The sequence below is a fragment of the Euprymna scolopes genome, chromosome 3 (genome assembly GCF_053919585.1).
Source record: "Euprymna scolopes isolate OS-2025 chromosome 3, ASM5391958v1, whole genome shotgun sequence".
Lineage (NCBI taxonomy): Eukaryota > Metazoa > Mollusca > Cephalopoda > Sepiida > Sepiolidae > Euprymna > Euprymna scolopes.
The window spans coordinates 95,235,069-95,256,944 of record NC_136484.1 but is presented as its reverse complement, the minus strand read 5'-3'; the positions used below and the strand labels follow the sequence as shown (position 1 = coordinate 95,256,944).

Genomic DNA, 21,876 nt, shown 5'->3' with positions numbered 1-21,876 from the left:
TTCTGCTCATATCTACACGCATTTATGCAAATAAATATATTCACTTTGTGGTTTTATTTATTTGTTTATGTATTTTGGTTTATTAATACAACTATTTTTTGTTATCCCTTTTTTTTTTATTAGGAAACTCCCAAATAAATTTATTAATGTATTGTGAAGTCAGGTATGGTGGATGCTATACTATAAATGATGAGTCAAGTTCCAATTTGTTATTAAGTTCCGAGCGTAGCTTAGAACTTAATAACAGAGCTTCTTTTATGCAAAGATTTCTGATGTTTTACTCTGTGACCAAAGTGAATAACTTTGATGGATCTGTCAGTATTTTGCAAGTTTTAAGGTATTTGAAAAAGGATAATACGTGGTTGTGCATGTTCCTTAATTCTGATGTATAGGAGCTTCTTGGTGCTACCCACATAAAATTGTTGCAGGTAACACATTCCAATCTGTAAACTGTATATGTGTGTAGTGACAAATGTTTGTGGTGTTTATTGGATAATTAGCTAGCGTGCACAGAGCCGAGCTATCTTGGAGTTTGCATGTTGCTAGTTGCTGTCTCAGAGATGGACCTGGGTGAGCAAATTCTCTTCTGATAACCTTACGAATCACTGTCGAGATTTTGTCACTAAGGTCAGACATTTTAAGGAAGTAAGTGTTGGGTGTAAAACTTCTTGCTTATTTCTTATTTTTATCTGATGTGTGTGATAACGGTGTTGGAGCATCCATTTATTTCCAGCACCTAAGGGAATTGTGTAGTAGAGTCTCTCTTGTCTGTCTCCGTAAAAGATGGGAAGCAAAGGAGGGTGAGCATCTTAAACGTGCATAGGACCAACTCCAGCCATATCTAGTCAAGAGAATAAAAAGATTATTTCAATAATGGCTTGATTACTGGTTTTCATGACAAAGACAAAAACCTCATCTGTTGCTGTGTAAATGTTTTGTTGTCGAGAGTTGATATAAAGTTGAATTTGTTGGAATACAACGATTTGATTTTGCACAGCTGAGAGAAAGCTTTGGTGCAGGTAACCTGTGTTAGTGTTCTTTATCATTATTATTTTTTGTATGAGCAGGAGTTCCTTCTTAAGTGAGGCACTCTATACTAGAGAGGCAAAGCCGTCAGTTACTCGAATATCCATTTTCTATGGTACTTCATTCTCCCACACATGCTCTATCTTTTGAGCTGGTCGACTAAGCGATATCGCTTTGCCATTCTGGTGCACTTGTCTTGGATGTGGATTACTGATTTTGGAATCAGGTTCTTGCAAATCTACCATAATCTCACGAAAAAGCATTTTTTGTGAGGTTAGAGCTTATACGAAACGGAGACTCATAACAACAGGAAACAAACTATATGTAGTCACCGGGATGAATTTTATTTTTCAGACAAATGAATTCTGTTTATTGATTGATTCATGTGAAAATTGTCACTAAATGTATTCGTTTCATCATGAAAAGTTGAAGAAAGTAGAATTTCTCTTGATTTTCTGTCAAGTTGATTCGTATAAAGATTGTCATCAAAATTGTCATGAAAAGTGAAATTTCTCTGGATTTTCTGCCAAGCTAGGCAATAACACATTTTTACAACTGAATCATTTCCAGGTTTTATGTTCAAAATTTGCTTACTTTTTACTCATCTTTTCCAATGTATCCCCTCAACAAAGACAAACAACTCCCCTAATCCAATTTATGTGTATGTGTCTTACAGAAGACCCAAAAATTGGTACTGTCGGTTTCAAATCCCAAACAAAGGGGACCAATATCTGATTGCCTATGTCTGACTCTTCAGCATCTTTTTATATCTTTATCCCCGAACATATATTTAATTAAGGAGGCTTTATAGCAAGTATTTGTTGACTTTGAATTTAAAGATTGCCATATTATAGCCTGCAAGGAAGCAGTTCTGCATTAATATGTTCTAGATTCGGTTATTAGAAAGAAGCTATTCATGTAAATTCTACTTGATGTTAGGCATACCAAAGAAGAAACGAAGGTTATTTGCACTGTCAAGGTCAAATTGAAATACTTGAAATATGCAGGTTGAATTAACGCATTGGAAAAATATGTTTTCAGAATTATTTTAGAAAAAATGTAACATCCACGCTTTTGACTGTGTAAATAAGAAATAGTATTTTTTTCTATACTAATAAATCACTACTTATTAAGGCAAAAGTCAACTCAAGGATAAAGGTCACGAAATAGATTGCTAGTTGAATGATGTATATTATGAGAGAATTGAAAATGAATTTATAGAGATGGCTTATGGCAAGTATTTACTGATATTGAATTTCAAGACAAACATGTTGTGGCCTGGAAGAAATCTGTCCTATGATAATGTGCTCTAGAAAAGGGAAGTTTCCTTTGAGCATTCAATATTATGGCTAATTTTTTTGTTTTTTTTTTCCTAAAATATTACCATTTCAAAAATTCTGGGGTTTTTTTTACAATAAATTCTAAAAGGATTTTTTTGTTGATGCTATTTCTGGAATGACGTATTGTTATTTGCATATCTTGGAATATTTCCCTATTTTGGTTTGATTTAAAAAAAAAAAAAAAGAAAGAAAAGAAAGAAAAAGAAAAAAAAAGAAAACTAAGTAAAAATATTTCATTAGGTATATCCCTATTTACACGAGGGCAGAGTTAGACACAAGGTTATTTTTTTAATGTGGAAGAAATCCACTTCTCCAAAAAATGGCATTCTAGACAGACCAAAAACTAAAAATTGCCTCATTGATGCCCTATATTAGTCACAGAACCTTTTAGTTAATCTATAAGGGGTACGCCAGTAATGACTAGGTATAAGTATTAAGTGTATTTAATTTTTATAGTATTTGTGAAAAATTGTGAAAGGTTTGTTGCTATTATTTACTTCCTTCTCACCGCAGATAGATATGACACAAGGTCGAAAGGTGGGAAAGAGTCAAGCCAGTGTTGCTAAAGGAGAAACACTCTGGCCTATCAAAAATTGCCTGGGCAGCCCCATCAGCATTCCCTGGAAAGGGCGCCTCAGGTAGTAAGCAATAAACTTACTCCAGCCATATCTAGTCAAGAAAAAAAGGCTGTTTCAATACTAGCCTAGATTGCTGATTTTCATGACAAAAAAAACCCTCATCTGTTGCTGTGTTAATATTTTGTTGCAGGAAGGATCTCTCCCTCATTGATCTAAAACAGAAAAGACGAAACAAACACCGTATATTGCTCCTTGCCAATAAGTCCAAGGAGATTTGTCATTCAGTATAAAAAAAAGAAAGAAAACCTATTAAAAAAAATGTAAGGAAAAAAAAAACATTGTAAGAATCTGAGTTATTTCTATTGGAGATAACTGGCTTCGATACCAGGGAATGTTTTGGCCGCATGATTTGAGACTATCAACTCCCTCATCGTCTGGCTGAAAATCAGAACGAGGCTTTGACCTCTTTCTGGCTTTTGGTTGAACAGAGTATATTTCTATTCACTCTTCACTACAGTATAATTGCGTTGACGTACCGATTCTCATTATATCATTGAAGTTAAATGACGTTGAGCCTGATCATACCAGATGGATGAAAATCTGAGAATACCAGGCGCTTGATATGGGGGGGGGGCAGTGACAAATACGGAAAAAATGCGATCATCATCTCCAGACTTGGATATGCATGCAATGTGCAAGACTACTTTTAAATTTAATATTCCCTAGAAACTTCCTTTTTCCAGCTCGACCTTGTTCAAAATAATTACGCTTTTATCCCATACAATACACATTTTTTATTTTCTGCACTGAATATGCGCATTCAGTATCATAGCAGGGAGCATTGTATATTTTAATTTGATGCGTCTACGTCAAGTTTTATGGTGCACATTTTTTTATGTACATACTTTTTTTTTTTTTTTAAACATAGGCATCACCACTTATCAAGGCCCAGAGGCCACTTGCGGATAAGGGTTAAAGAGTATATACAGTAGTCAATTGGACAATATAGTAATAGTTAGTAATGGAAATTCAGTGAATTTGTTAATTCAAGTGGAACGACTCATCATGTCTTTAACATGTCTTTTCTTGGTCTGTTGACATCACTCTATAGCATTGACAAATTATAAATAAACGCTAGATGCTTACCACCTCTATTTTTTTTTTGTTGGCATAACCTTGTGACAATAGAGATGAGAAATTACCATCTCTTCAAAGTGTGCCAAATATTTTCTATATCAAACGACGACCATTTGCCGGAGAAAAAAAGTCAAATTTGTGCATTTTGTGGGCGCGACTATTTTGCATGTGTAAATACCAACTGACTTTAAAAAGATGGAATAAATGAAGACGAAGGAGATCAAATAACACAGCTAAGAATGTTAGTTTTGGCAACACTTCTTTTTTTCTTTTTAAACTTTTTTTCATTCCAAGTAAGGCATATTTCCAATCGTAATGTAACAGGCTACTATTTGGTAGCATGTCTAACAAGGGACTGTGACGAGTTGAGAAGTGGAATATCTATTTACATTACATTTAAATTTCTGCAGGTTAATACAGTTAGGGAAGCAGGGAACCGGAAAGGAATTTTTAAATCTAGCACTTCGATGGAAGAAACTAATCGAGTAGAAGTGTTTCCAGCATCTTAGGTTCTAAAGTGTGATGGGGGTGCTTGTCGGGTTGTTCGGGAGTATGTACGTTAAGGGGGCATAACTGCTGTGAGTTCATCAGAGCACATTCCATTAAAGTACTTGTAAAATAGGCACAGGGATGTAACATTGTGGCGATGGGACAGAGGTTGGAACTTGGCCAATAGTGTGGGACTTATTAGATTTGAGATTTTTTTTTTTTTTGAAGTGTGTTGAAAAGTTAGAAACAGGGTAGATGCACCAATCCAGGTGTAGTAATAATACTCCATGCATGGTCGAATTTTGAATTTGTAAATATACAAGATACTTTCTGGTGTGAGTAATTTTTTAGCGTAATAGTTGGAGCCCACAGTGTTGTATGAGCAGGATGTTTGGATGATCATTGGGATCTAATTACGAAAAGGAATTTATATATATCCGTTTCATCAGGCACGTCTTAATCGAACTTGGGAATCCCTACGGTATTTCGAACCGAACCTTTTAGTTAATCTATTAGGGTTACGCCAGTAATGACTAGGTATAAGTAGTAAGTGTATTTAATTTTTATCAAATACATTTGCTACTTATTACTACAGATAGATGTGACACATGGTCGAAAGATGGGAAAGAGTCCCGCCAGCGTTACTAAAGGACAAACACTCTGGCCTATTAAAAATTACCCGGGCAGCCCCTTCGGCATTTCCTGGTAAGGGCGCCTTAAGCAGTAAGCAATAAACTTAATCCACCCAAAAGATGGGAAGCAAAGGCCTGGGAGGGTGAGCATTTGAAAAGTGAATAGGACCAACTCCAGCCATACCTAGTCAAGAAAAAAGATTATTTCAATAATGGCCTAGATTACTGGTTTTCATGACAAAGACAAAAACCTCATCTGTTGCTGTGTAAATGTTTTGTTGTCGAGAGTTGATATAAAGTTGAATTTGTTGGAATACAACGATTTGATTTTGCACAGCTGAGAGAAAGCTTTGGTGCAGGTAACCTGTGTTAGTGTTCTTTATCATTATTATTTTTTGTATGAGCAGGAGTTCCTTCTTAAGTGAAGCACTCTATACGAGAGAGGCGAAGCCGTCAGTTACTCGAATATCCATTTTCTATGGTACTTCATTCTCCCATCCATGCTCTATCTTTTGAGCTGGTCGACTAAGCGATATCACTTCACCACTCTGGCGCAATTGTCCCTTGAAATAACATAGTGAAACAAACACGTGCTTACTAGCAAAACGTGATTGCTGAGCAAGAAGCTTTGATTGATGCACCTGATATTGACAAGCCTCGACGATGACTAACTTGATTGCTACGGCTAACCCACACCTCCCCAATAACAACACTTCACAAGCATCAGCACTAATGCAAATATTACAACATTATAGCAATTTTCCTTTTTTATAATTTTTTTTTCATAACTTGTTTCCTCATTCTTATAGTCTTTCTATAGGCAAAACTGTTACTTTTACCATTATCTATGCATTTAACTATCATCTAGAGTGATTATCCCACATAATGAGACCCAAAACAAATTAATATGTGCATAAATAATTCTTTTATGTTAGTTTTCGTGTTGGAGAACTTTGAGCACCGATTACTCAAAACCTGTTTTTGGCATCTTTGCTCGTCTGGCATGGAACGCCTCAAGTTTGGACTGTAATTTTTACCTTATTATGGTCGCATAGAATTTACATGCATCTGTTTCTTACAAAACACGCACAACTGTTTAGTAGTTATACTTCCTACTTGTGTGTTTATTAATTCATGGACTCCCCAGAGAACATAAGTTAAACCCAAATAACCACATATATGCTGGAATAACAACCAGAAGACTCTGATAAATATATTTCATCTTATTACAGAGAGGTGATGGAGATCTAGTCGTTAATAATACATACTTTCAAGTTTGAATCTCGTTTGTTCCACAAAAATCACTTTCATTTAGGATGTTGACAACCTTCAGGTGTTTCCTCTCTTACGTTCCTGATGTCTTTCTAGAAAGAATTCTGACTAGGAAAATATCAGGGAAACCAATGCAACAATAGAACCTTCGGATTTATACGATATGAAGATGATCTTATTAGCTGGTATAGATTTATCAACATTTCTTTTTTTTTTTTTTTTACAGATTGATTTAAGAAAACAAAAGGAAACACAAGACAAGGTAATTAAATTAAAAGTTTTATTTACATTAGAACTACCATAGACAAAGGAAAGAATATACACAGGAAACGTTGAATTTTAAATCAAGTTCCGAAATGTCAAGTGACTGACGCTATGTCAAATGACATAACCAGTGGATGTGCTCTTCAAAAAGGGGGGAAAAAAAAAAAAAAAAAATCAATTTTTTGGTAGAAACTATTTGAATTAGAATTTTGAAGATTCAGAATACATTTTCCAAAATCACATTATGAGCAGAAGAATTTCCGAGGACTCTTTGGAAGGCTGAGCCCATGCTATCAATGGAAATGGTCAATTGTAACCTGAGGAGTAAAATAACACATTAAATAGAAGCCATTCGCTGTTCCATAAAACACATACGAGTTGTTCCGTAAATATGACAGCAAAGACAAGATGGAAGTCTTGAAAGTAAGACGGTTCCACAGACCGTTTTTTTATTTTTGCGATTATTCAAAAAAAAAAAAAAAATTACGCCTAAATATGGTTATTTTTATTAGATATTTTAGCATAATACATTTCATGAAATGTAATACATGTATTATGTTTGATTAAATGTAATGAGTGTGTTACATTTTATTAAATGTAATACATTTAATAAAATGTAATAGATTTTATTAAATGTAATACATTTAATAAAATGTAATAGATTTTATTAAATGTAATGCATGTAATGAAATATATATGACGTTTTCATTTCATTTAATGTATTACACGCCATACCTTACATAACATGTATTCCATTTCATTTAATGTTTCACACGTCATACATTTCATAACATGTATTACATTTTTGAAAATACATGACATTACAAATTCTACAGCATTCATTATAACTGGTTTTACGTCCGCTTTACATGCTGGCATGTGTTGGATGACTTTTAGTAATTGACTTCCAAATGAACCTATCTCTGGCTAGGTCATCATTCAAACGACATAACCTGAAATCCAACAGATTTTCTTTGGAAGTTTTTATTGTAAGATGAAATAATAAAGAAATTGTTGTAATTAAAAACCGAAGAAATCTTATTCCTAATAAGTAATCGATTTATTTTCTTCTTTTCAATTCGTAATCGTTTATTAAAAATTAAGGATAATTTAGCAATGTTTCTGACAAAAGGTGGAGGAATTGCTGTTTTCTGGGTTAGAATCTATCCATCTGACATTTACCGTTAGCTAGTTTCTAATCTTGAACTATTTTTTTTTTTTAGCTTCTTACATCAAATGGCTACATGCCTTGTCTGGAGACATTTCACAAAAAAAAAAAAAAAAAAAAAGTAAATATTGTTTCAGTATTTTGGAGGTGAGGATTGATAATTTCTATTATTTGACCTACCATTCTCATCTTGGATGTTATTTTCACAACGTTTCAGCTGATGTAACCTCCCAAGTTTGACTTTACACACCCATAAAAGGTTAGAGTTTACATCAGCCAAAACGTTGTGAGAATTATGTTCATGATGAGGACAGTAGCTCAAATAATCCAAATAAATTAAATAATGTTTCTACATTTTACTTCTGTCTTAAAATTTCAAAAAAAAATTAGAATTGTTTTTTTTTTTCTTTTCTTTGTTTATATACAAATGGATGGCATACAAATATGCATGTTTCTGTTTGGTTTAGAAACATAAGCAAACTATAGCACCTTTGTCTTTAAATAGTAATCTAAAAATAAACTTCATAAGTGACAATTTAAAGAATTCTAAATCATGAAGAAAACAGATGTCAGACATGTTTTACCTTTTATTAATACTTAAAAAAGAAAATGGCAGACGTGCTTACTTTTGTGAACATTCGAAATTGACTTTGAAGCCTTTTAAATGCCAACTGGAAAGTAATTTCTGGTTTTAGTTAAAGATTTAAAGTCAAAGTAAAGTATCATTAAGAGAATGGTATAGTTTGCTTCAAATATTGCAATATATATATATTTTTTTGTATCTACGTACAATTTTATGTAAATATTTTCAGTATTTACTTTGACAGTGCTCGATATGTAAGGAGAGCTAGGCAGTAAGTTTTGAACATGTATATTGCAATTTTGCCTTACAGATCCTCATGAGAAAGAAACGCCGAAAATTCTGTGTAGCTTAATTGCCATATATATTTTCAAAACTTACTGTGTGCATATATGTGCACACACACCCACACACATATATATGGTCATAAAGAGGTAGAGAGTTTATTAGAAGGCCCTAACAATGAAGGAATAGACAGAGTATTGTAAGAAAGAAAGCTTAACCATTTGTCTTTTCTTTTTTTCTTTTTTTTTTAAAGTAATCGAATATAGCACGTGGCAGAGAGGCCCCTGAGGCAATGAAATAGAAACACTTGAAAAAGGGGTAATATCCCTGAAATATCATAAAATTCCGACATCACATAAGACTATATTGACCTAGGAGTAAACCTAGAAGCAAGTAAGATTTAATAAAAAAAAAAAAATGTCTTGTTTTACGTGTTAGCGCCTCTCAATAAACTATAAAGTATTATTGTTTATCTATGTTCATAAAACAAAGCAATGCATGATCTCATGAATGTGCCCCTGCTATATACAAGAACAGATTTTATTTTTTTGGCATGGTTACTAATATAGATCAGCATTCATTTTCTGTTTTTTTTTTTGTAAACTGGTTATATTTAATTTGAATATATGTTTAGCAAAAAATGACATTTCAGAGATTGTTTGAAAGTTTATTTCAGGTTCTTTTTGCTTTTATGAATATGAAAAAAAAAGTACTTTGTTGGATAAAGTAAACAAAAAGTAAAGCGACCCTACAAAGATGACTTCATTTTCTGATTGCTGTCATATGAATTCAGAGACAACGGTACAATAAATATGAGGTATGAGATGTCAGCAATTCTCATCCATTTGCGGTGATTTGTTCATTTAAAAACTGTACTGACCGAACCATTGGTAGAATGGTCTCTTCACAACCTTCTTGGGATATCTGAAGAATTTGTTTAAAAAAAAAAAAAAAAAAAAAAAAAAAAAAATAGCAGTTTTTTATAATTATTTGAAAGTAAAAACATGTTGCCTCCAGACCCGGTGAATTTGAACAAGACACTTTTGCTTTCATAAAAGCAAAGGCCATTTTTTTTTTTTTAATCAATAATAAAAATGTTCAAAGTATGTTTTACCTTTCGGCAAATATGTTTTTATCCTCTTTTCTTTCTGTCATTCAACAGCTGGTGCGTAAAAGCCAATCACAGAGTAATTATTTCTTACTCTGCCTTGTCTGTTTTTTTTTTTTTTTTTCATTTGCGATGATCGTTTGGACATAAAAGATGTATAAAAGGGACTGGAAATTTGGAAGGGATTTCTTTTATAAAAGGAGAAAATAAAAAAAAAATAGATTATTATTATTATTTACTGTGCTGAAGAATAAGTCTTAGACGACATAAGCATATATTTATTAAGTAGGCTAAGCAAGAAAAGTATTAATATTGTTGTTCTCATAAATAATTATATTTAAATTTTATTCCATTTAAAACTTTTATTGGAAAAGAGAGAAAGTAAAATTCTAAAAGAAAATGTTTTTTTTTCATTTTCTACAAATAGCTTAAAATTCAAAAATGGTTAGCAACCAGCAATACTGAGAGAAGACGTACACCAGAATTTACTTTATCACAACTGAATGAAAGACATTTTCTTTTTCCATATTCTAAATAAAAAAAATCATTAAAAAAAAAAACAGTATTTTTTTCAACCAAAATATAAATTATGTATTGGCAAGTTTTTGCATATTTTTTTGGAAAAGTTGTTTATAAGCTACTTTCAAAAGGAGATATTTATTAAAAAAAGGGAAAACAAAAAGTTTGATTTAAAAATGTTAAAACTGACTGAGACACCATATATGAATGCCATACTGGTCGTGTAATAATGCGAATATAACTGTTCAAAAAAAAAAAAAAAAGACAGTTCTGTTCATGTAACTTAAAATTCTTATATATAAGAAAATAAAGTGTTTTATTTTTTTTAAACATTTTATTTCACTAATCACTGAGCTCAAACTATTTTCTTATATTTGGATTCTAGTCTATTTTTTATAAGTAAAATAAAATTACCCTTGAGCTTTCACTCTTTTTTGTATCATTTTGTATATACATAGGATGTTATTAATGTTATTATATATATATATATATATATATATATATATATATATATATAACAAGCATGGAAATGAGGGAACAAAGCTAACCAATTGAAATGAAGAAAATTTAACAGTAATGACTTGAATCAATATTTCGCCTAAGATAGCCTTCAGCAACAATTAAAAAAAAACTCTTCTAGGTAAAATAACGATTCGAATCATGCCTTTGTATTAAATTCTTTTTGTTCCCATCAATTACCTATACATTATTTTAGACTATTATCTTCGAAATATACCTAACACACACAGCCTCTCTCTCTCTCTCTCTCTCTCTCATATATATATATATATATATATATATATATATATATATATATTAAATTAACATTAGTACTATAGTGAATTTGAAAGAGCAAGTTGATGCACTGATTACAGGTGATTAAATTACTTACTGACTAAATAGTTGTCTAACGAATGATAAAAAATATAAAAATTAAATACGTTTTTTATATAGTTTTAAAGGTTAAAAACTTCCAAGACATATATATATATATATATATATATATATATATATATATGATTAAAAATGTTAACTGACAAAATCTTTTCAAAAATAGAGCATCATTGATGTACCCAAAATTGATTACCATTGTTAGAATAATGAATTAACCCATTAGCGCCCGAGTTAAGGGAAACTTTTAGACGTAAATGTAGATTTTTTTTTTACCATTCCACGCTAGCGGGTAATGAGTTAAAAGAGTTAGAGAAAGTATAATTGATAAAAAAAAGTGTGCAAAGATTTTTCTTTTATTTCAACAAATTTCCATCAAGAATTATGATATAAAATATGTTACCTCTACCGGCGTTCTTCTGAGTTTATTGTATTTTTTTATTTTTAAATATCGGTTCCTTATGACTGCTATTTGCCTTCAGCCCTTGCCCCTCCACCGATTTCAAAACACTAATTATTAAAACAAACGATATCCAACCTTTTAATATCGTTGTATCATAGGTGATCACTAAAATCAGGGAAAACGTTGACTACAAACGCTATTAGAAAATATCTCAACATCAATATGTATAAATATATTAATAGTCATCACAAACAGATGTTTCGCTGTATCACAACTCTTCAGCATGGTTAGATACAAGTGCGGGGATTCAAAACCCAAACACAAAATCACTTCCAACTATGATCAGCACTTGTTGGGTATCTTGCATCTCTGCTAACAAACTGATCGCCGATAGAAGAACGTTTATTACTTATGCATTTTCCTTTTGTTTATATTCTACATGGTAACCTAAGAGAGCTCTGTTCGTCTCATACAAGTTATGATATTCATCATAAAAGATGTGACAACAATCATATCAACTTTACTGTATTCAACAGCACTTAATAACAAGCAGAACTGAATATTAATTTAGCATAAATTTGTATTTATACAAGCATTTTACAACATATATGCAAACACCTTTTGGTCCAAGTCAAATTTAGTTTAACTGCTTCACATAAGTTTTAGGATAAAATTTTTAGAAAACGTTAATTTTTAGCCTAATTTTTGTTTTAATAGGCTAAACCAAATTTAGCTTATGCAAAAAAAAAATGTTTGCATAAATAAAATGTTAATATATAAATTAAAAGAAGAAAAAAAGCAACCAGAAATTTAGCCAAATATCAAATCTATTTCAACCCAATAGAGCCTTTTCAAATGAGCAAGCTTGCTCATATGAAAAGGCCCTGTTGGGATGAAGTAAATTTATAATGAAATTTAGCAAACTTTTAGGTTATTTTTTTTTTCTTGTTCTAACTTTTATTATTGCTCTGCTAAGCAATGAGCTTTCCAATTTAATATTTTTCACAAAAATTGCTCTACCTTTTATAGATGCAATATTCCATATATATATATATATACATATATATATATATATATATATATAATTTGTTTCAAGAGTTTAAAAAATGAACATCTAATTTTAATAATCAAAATATTTAAAATGTAAAAGTTTTTGCAATTTCAATCAAAGAAAAAATATTTAATTAGACTTAAACTAAAATAATTCATGCATTTTTGGACTAGTTATTTGATTAAAATATCATTTAATCCAAATTTTTTAATTTCATTTTTAAATATCAATTAAGCATATTTTCATCAATTTTTTCTGAAGCATATTTGTATTTTGTGTATTTTTAGGTGTATTTTACTCACTATAAACGAATTTTCTTAATGTATCAGAAATAACTATCAAATAATTGGAAAAATTCATTGAAAATTATTTCCAATTGTAATTTTTTGCTTTACATAGTAAAAGTGTCTATTTACATAAATTGCTGAGAAAGATTATGAGAAACACTGGAACAGATCAGAAATTAGTTTTAAAGATTTAACAAAAATTTAATATATATTTTCAACAAATAAAGTTGAAAAATAAATTCAACCAAGAAAAGAGTACTAGGTTCAAATTTCACTAAAAATTGAATTAAAATGGCATAAGATCTAGTTTTTCTCTCATTGAAACAAAAATAAATATCTGAAATAAAAATGAATTATTTTCTTCACTTGTGATCTCAACACTGTTGATAAATATTGGATAGTACATTCTTATAATTTATATTAATTAATGTTTTATCTTTCAACATATTGAGCTACATTCAGTTTGGTTTCAACCATGAATTTCTATTTTCTTTAAACTTAAATGTTTGCATTCTCAAAACTAGAATACCTGTAGGATGGGCAAAATTAATTGCCCAAATAGAATTGTACAATTTTTTGGTCCATTTGGAAAGATTAAAATCAAGATATAATTATAGTAAACCTTATATCCAGAATCTTTATTTTAATTTTGGTCAAAATCTGTGAAATGATTTGGATTCTAGAAAATATCTAAACTTGAGACTTCATCCTAACAGGTCTTAACAAATTAAAATTCTAGGAATCTTACTTAATTGATAACTAATGACTATGGATCAAATTTAATGCAAATCTGAAATATTTCAATGCTTAAATGATGTATTGTGCACATATGTCTCTAAAATCGCCTTAAATACTTCAAAGAAACTGAAATTTGGGGAATATTTATTAATTAATGCGTAATACCCAGGTAATAATAATTGCACGAAAGTCTGAGGTATCTGAATTTTCCAAAGCTTCCAACCCCTCTTTGCCGTCTTTGCATAAATTAAATTAAATATAACTGACACGGTGCCTAGTAATGTGGCTATATAGTTTATAATGATCTGTTAATTAGTTTAGAAGTAAATCCTATTCATAGAAATATAAAAATAGCTAATTTTATATAAATACAGTTTGATGCATTGTTTGGAATAAAAACAAAGTTTGAAGCTTTTTGTGTTTCATGAAATTCCAGGAATTCGATGTTTTTTAATATCGAGTTGAAACCGTGTACTGACTCCAAATGAGTCAGAATACACAAATTGGAAGGATAAAGTTATTTAGAAAGCGATATATTGACAGTCTCATAAACAGGACATTGGATACATGTGATATCATTTAGAAATCAAGAAACTATACCTTCAATATGAAATTTACACATCGTGGTAAAAAGCAAAGCAGTTCACACAAAAGTTACACTGCACTTTTGACAATAAGTGGTTTACTATTAAAAGACACATCCTGACATTGCCTTTCCTGATTCTGTTTAGTAATTACATGACTTATCAGGTCAAATCTGACATCATTTACTGGCCAAGATGATGTTACCAAGTTGGTTTTCACTGTGAGTTTTCTAACTACAGCTCCTTTCAGGAGAAAAATTCATAATTACCGATGAATTTTATCCTTTCTTCAAAGTAATTATGCAGTAAGTAGTACTACTATTAGATTATAGATTTTTAAAACAAATAATTTATAGTGTTATATGTCGGGACCCTACTAATCAATACACTGTTGTCTCACTGACCCCATTATACTTATTAATCCTTATCCTTGAATGGCCTTCAGGATTTGAATTTTAAGAGAAAAATAAAAATTAGCCCCAAAAGATGTGTTTTTCACTCCTAAAACACTCCAGGGCTCAAGTCTCAAATTTTCCCGGGGTCGCCAATAAGTAGAGATTATGTCAACTAGTATAAACTTCGTATTTATTTTGTGTATGTCACGATAACCTGATGGCAATAGACCCAGCTGCAGCTAGTGTGATTGAGGCAGAGATTCAAAGGTTAGCTCTCTAAACAAAACAGGCTAGAAATGCAGGTGTCTAATGATATGACAGATTACGTCACATGTTTAAGGGGTAAAACAGAATTTCTAGTCAAAGTCGGTAAGCAAGACAAGTGACATGCGTCTGAAACTGTAGAGAGAACCGAAACAAATGTTGCCTCCAGACTCTGCCTGTACGTTGACTATCTTAAGACTGTGCTAGAAAAGATAATTTAAGAAGTAATCAGAATTAGGTATTGGTCTCTCTCCTTCCATAGACAACCTTACTCTAAATAAAACCTTTGTTGGAAACGACATGTGAGAACGGTTCGTTTAAACTTTTGCTTAAAATGAAGCTGTTACAATAAGACAATGGGATCTAATGGGTTAATGCACGCTAATAACTAAAATTATTTACCAAATTTAAAGTTTCTTCAGCAGCAAAATCAGACAATTCTTAAAAGAAATCGAAACAGAATCGGATAAACAGGATTAATCATTTTGGATGCAAAATATTAAAATTGCATATACCAATTTAGTCAGCTCTAATTAGTTTATAATCAGGACCCTGTAAAAATTTGCACAGGTGCTGACCTATTATCTCTTTATTTTTTTTTTCTTACTCTAAAATATTTCTCAGCAAAATATTTTTCTTAAATATAACGAATCTTAATATTTTAATGCATTTAATGTTTGTAATAATTTTACTATTTTAAAAATAGTTGCTTATTGTAAAAATAATTATCAACAATACATGGACAAAGTTTCTTTCCTAGAATTGTATATCACATGTTTGCTTTCCAGCTGACTACAACATGATCGTTTTCAAGTCTAATGTAAACAAATTCGTGTTGGGCTGTCCTCTTAAATAATAAAATTTTACTCAATTTCCACCACTACTAATCAATACACTGTTGTCTCACTGACCCCATTATACTTATTAATCCTTATCCTTGAATGGCCTTCAGGATTTGAATTTTAAGAGAAAAATAAAAATTAGCCCCAAAAGATGTGTTTTTCACTCCTAAAACACTCCAGGGCTCAAGTCTCAAATTTTCCCGGGGTCAAATATTACGTTTCTAGATGTATATCCATGTGGTCTTGCTTTGGGTAATTTTCAGCAAAATCTAATAGTTAGAAAAGATTCTACGTTCCGGAAAGTGCTATTTTTGGCCACTGTTGACTCCTTTTGACCCTCTGGGGACGCAACCAAAAATCCGAGAATGTTGCATTTCCTCCCTTGGGTAGTTATAACTTCATGCAAAATTTCAAAAAAATGTAATGAGTAGTTATTGAGAATTTTGGGAACAAATGGATGAATGGACAAGGGTGAATTCTAAGGTCCAAATCCGACAAAGACGGTGGACCAAAAATGGGTGTGGAAGGTGATAATGGTCATTCAAACGAATGTATTATGCAGACTATTGCTTTAACAATTCCATTAGTTTGAAGTAGATTGCTGGTACCACTCTTGACACAGGACTATTATTCTTATCAAACGTCTATATATCAAAATATTTTAGATAGATAGAGCTGAGCCGTAGCATTACATAAAACAGTGGCAGTTGTAAAGAAAGATGAAGTGCAGCCCAGCTTTACGATCAGTAATGAAACTACATTTTCTAAATAATAGGTTTATATTATTGAATATAGATGAGAAATAAATATGAAAAAAGAAAATCAGTTTTTTTTAAGCAATTAGTATTTTTACATTATTTAATATATTCCTTCTTAAAAAAAAAGTATAAAGTTTTTGGTTATTAAAGATATCATATAAATACTGGTGTTATCTGCCCATCCGTAATAATTTTTAATTTTTTTTTATTTAATAAATACACTGCTAGATTTGTCTGATTTCAAAATATGAAAGACCTTATCTACATTAATAGTGAATAATAAATTCACAACAAATAAAGCAATAACTGGAAACTGAAACCCAGTCTGATATTTTACCACCTGACGTATTTGAATTTTCTCATAAATGCAGCTTAGAACATTATCTTCACAAAATAATTAGAACCTTGGAATGACGTCATAGATATATTATTTATGCTAGGTTTAAAAATATGAATTCAAACATAAGTGATCATAAAAAATAAATGGATGAATAAATATCATCAGTAGCATTGTAAATTATTTTAATAGTACAAAACTATTTTGCTTTAACCACATATTGTAAATAGTTCTTTCACAATTATATAATTTTTTCAGCCTTGCAAAAAATAAATAAATAAATAAATAAAAATGATTGGAGGGAACATATATTTACTAGTCAACTATATAAAATAAATGCTGTAGACATGATATCAAACTGATACCATCTCGCCCCACTAACCTGAATTCCATCTTTTCCAGAACTTTCTACCTTTATTTTTCTGCCTACCATATTTCCTAACCCTGCCGACTTCTCAAGTTTACTCTAACCAAAACCGTCCTGGTTATGAAACAAAACCGCATCCTATGGTGAAACACAAACGTGGGAGTTTTGGGCAGTGTGAAAAAAGAATCACCCCTCAATTGCTATTACCAGGAGGAGGTAATACATTTTGTCAGGGTTCTATCTATGGGTTCAATGGAATTTATCTATTGCAAACTATTTATCCTCAAAAATATACACTGACAAATAATTTACAAGCCATTCATATGCCAACTAGAATAAAAAATTTAAACTCTTATGAATTAGAAGTATAGGAACAAAACAATTTGAACAGTAAATACACGAAAACGGTTGATATGCTACAAAAAAAAAATTCTCAACATTTGTACTTTTCCTAAGGTTTGGAAAAAAATAGAATTCAAAACCGAAAATGAACTTCTCTTATTACTGAAGCTAGAAATTATTATTATTTTTTTTTTAATCATTAAGCCAATTTTAAAAGTAACTTAAACGTGAAATGAATATAAAATAAAAATGAAAAAAATATTAGAATATAGGGTATTATTAATGTAATAATTTTTTTTTAATTAGTAACACCGTTTACAATAATACTTTGTTAATCAGTTTTATGCATTTTTTCTGCAAAATACATTGGGAAATGGAAAATATTAGAATATACACACTAAGGGAGGTTACATATTTAATTAATTTCATCCAGAGGAAGTCTCAAAATAAAGCCGAAACGTTGATGAACACATAACTCTGTTTGTTCCTTTTTATTTCTCTACACATTTAATTGCGTGCCAGGGAACTATATTCACAATAAATTAATATAAATTGATCAATAGCCTCATTGGACACGAACCAACACCATTAACCTGTACCATCTTGCAACTTAGAATCAGTTATGTGAATAGCGCTTGTTTTGTTTATAAATGCAAGAACAGGCATCAAATTTATGAAACCTTAATAGTTAAGACTAACACTCATACTTATAACAACTCCTATGAACATGGCCACAGAATCATGGCAGTGTTTATTTAACTTAATATCTTTTTTGGGGGGGAAATCCCTCCAGACAAAGCGTAAAGCCACTTGATGTAAATAGCTAACAAGAATGAAGTATGATTACCACAAAGACAAGAGATTCTCATTGACTTTAGTCTTGAAATTACAAAGGTTGTAGATAGGAGGAAAACAGTTATCAGGGAGAGAGTTTCACAAGCTTGCAGTTCTTAGAAATAAACTACTGCGGAAACAGGAAGCTGTATTTACTGTATCTGGAACAAAGAAAGGAGGAAATAGATCAAGTAATTCTGAAGAACACATGCCATAATAGTATTTATAAAGAAAAGACTGAAACTAGCAATATCGTGTCTGTGAGAGAGAGGGTGCAGAGATAAAGAAGGGTACGAGGGCCGATTAAATTACAGATATCTTTCTGCACCTAATGAGGAACCCTCAAATAGAACAGATTCACCAGCTCAAATATGACAACAGTACAAAAAATAAACATACAATCCTATCATCAGAAAATTTAAGTGTTGCTCAAAAGTACTTAGGAATTATTTGTCAATTCTAAACCTCTCTTGTGTGAGCATATGAAACATGCGAGAGGTGATCCTTGTCCATTGTTGTTTTAATGAAACCTATAATGCTTTTTCCTCATAAAACTTACTGGTGTATGAAAAACATTAGCTTATACATATAGAGCCACTACTTATCAAGGCCTGGAGACCACACAAGGATAAGGATTAATATGTGTTAGGTGAGATAAGACTGTAATGACCGGAGATGGTGGAAATTGAATGAGTTAGTTTATTTTAGAGGTCAGCTCATCAAGAATTTGTTCATGTTGTATTTAAAAACGACCATGTTATAGTCAGCTGATAAGCAGCTCCACGAGATTGCCTTTAGCATAAAAAGGATGCTTTCTATGACTGAGCATGTAAGCTTTTACACAAGAAATTATTTACTAGCATTGCTGGCAAATAGCTAGCCTCCTGAAAGAGGCTAAGAAATAATGAAAGAGAATCCGGAGGTTGGACTTGAAAATTGGCAAGAGGTCAGCCTAGCAAGGCACACTGGACTGCAGCCCTAACAACGCCCAAAGACAAAAGGGCCAGATCACAAGAAAGAGAGGAAACCAACCAATGGAATATACGAGATTTAAAACGGATTTGACGCTTACGATGAGAAACAACTCTGTAGAATTACCTAACCCTAACCTGAGATCATAATTTTACCTGATGGAGAAGTTGGACAAATGCAAGTTTGGATCAAATTTTAAACCGCCTATAAAAATTAAAAGAGCATTATCAAAAAATCTTGCTTTCAATTTTTTTAGGCGTTTCATTTTACTTCAGATGAAGTTCTCAGAAATCCAGGAGGCCCCTTTTCTTGGGGCTAACACTTGATCTCTATAATTTCTGATTATAATTGTACTAAATTAATTGGCTAAATTTATGTATTTTTTAATTCCAGATAGTACATATTAGTAAGGTAAATTTAAATGACAGATGTATCAGGTTTCAAAAGATGTATGGCAGGTGCTACTGAATGCCAAGTGACTGAGATGGTTGCCATATTAAGAGGAACTATCTCAAAGATAATGATAGCCTATGAAAAAGAAGGGAAAACATCGTCCTCTAAATATAATTCTGGAAGAAAGCTAAGGCTTTCTGAAATGGATCGTATAGCACTCGTAAGGATTGTGAAGAAAGAGCACCAAAAATTACAGCAGAGCTTATAACACTCATTCAGACAATTCCATTTCAACAAAACTTTTCGTTGAGAGCTTCACAAGACTCGATTTCATGGGAGGAGTGCCATCAGAAAACCACCGTTTTCAATATTTTCCATTATTCATGTCCAACCCCTGTAGTATTGAGGAGGTAATTATCTATATTCATACAATTATGAGATGAATTTATGTGTATATGTTTTTCTGCATCAACATAACTTCAATAACCTTAGAATTTGGATAATTTTTTTCAAAATTTGTATCAATTGAATATTTGTTGAAATAAAATAATCCAAGAATATAAATTAAAATATTTTTCTTTTATTCAGTTTCAAGCTTCATTAATAATCACTCTCTTTATCTTTTTGCTTGCACATGAGGCTGACACTATACAGCCAGTTTCCATCTTCCTTGGATTCGTCACATAATCAGTACACTGTAGTTCTGCTTTGTCACTTCTAACTTTTAGTTGATTATCATTATCGATTGAACAGTTAAAGAAATCGAAGTCAAAAGTATTTATTGGATTCAAGGAAAAAATTCAAAATAAAACTGGTCTCACATTTTATCGAAGAAAATTTATGTAGAGTAAACTAAAAAAAAAATAAATAAAAGAATGAAAGAAGCATTATTATTAGCTTTGCTTTTACCGTTTTCTTTTAATGTCAGAACAGTTAGTTAGTCAAACATGACACTATTTTGCATATTAGCTGGGATTAAGGTAGTTCATATCTTTTCCAATAGTATTAGTGTGCAAATTGAATAGAACAGATTTGAATTTCATAATCCAATAATAGTATATATATATATATATATATATATATATATATATATATATATATATATTTTAAAATTAGTATCTATTAATTGTTGAACGCAATAGAAATACGAAAAAGAATCACATTTATCAAAGAAAAAAAAATACCTGGTGTGTAAATTTTGATTTATCTGCAAAGAAAAACTGATTAAAATTATTTAAAATTCATAATTTTTAATAATTTTTACAATAACTAACCAACATAGAAAGCAAATATTATATATTATGGCAAAATCATGTTGATGACACATCCAAGTTAAGTAACATTTGAGTCTGGTCAGTATAAGATGAGTGACCATTTGGGAATATCAGCACTGTACCTAGGAGGATGGTGACACTTGTCTGAAAAAAACTAATGTCGTCAAAATTGGATTGCGGCTGACAACTGTAAAAAAGTAGAGGTTATCCTTGATGTAACGTCTATATTATCAATGTAAAAAACATGAGATTGTAGTGAACAACACACACACATATATATATATATATATATATATATATATGTATGTAAATGAAATTGTCTGTGTGTATGTACATTTCCCTACCAAACTACTCTGTCAATTTTCAGTCTACAGACTCAAGATTTGACATAAGGGGTATTGAGATTTGGGAAAATCTTTTTAATTAGTTTTCGGACAGAAATTTGGCTGTCAAGGGGTCACAGTTTGACGTGTTGACCTTTGAAAACTCTACCAAACTCCTCCGCCAATTTTGGGTCTAAACACTTGAAATTTTAGATGTAGGTTACTTGAACATGGATCAAACTTTTTAATTTGATTTGAGCCCAAAGCAATAAATGTTAAGGGGTAAAACTTGGGGTCAAAGTTAAAAAAAAATTGACCTCTGCAGTCTCTATCAAATTACTCAGCCAATTTTTGGTCTAAAAATTTGAAATTTTATCTAAAGTGTATTCAGACATAGGGCAAGCTTTTTAATCTTTTTTGGGT

General features: G+C 31.1%; 1 protein-coding gene across 1 annotated transcript in view; it reads right to left on the bottom strand.

Moving 5' to 3' along the window:
• LOC145261966 (uncharacterized) overlaps positions 1 to 18,259 on the bottom strand; it is a 620,004-nt gene extending 601,745 nt beyond the window's left edge. The window contains exon 1 of the mRNA XM_080119795.1: positions 18,238 to 18,259. Coding sequence (XP_079975921.1) covers positions 18,238 to 18,259 — 22 coding nt within the window. The remainder of the gene's footprint in view (positions 1 to 18,237) is intronic.
• Positions 18,260 to 21,876: the final 3,617 nt, after the last annotated feature.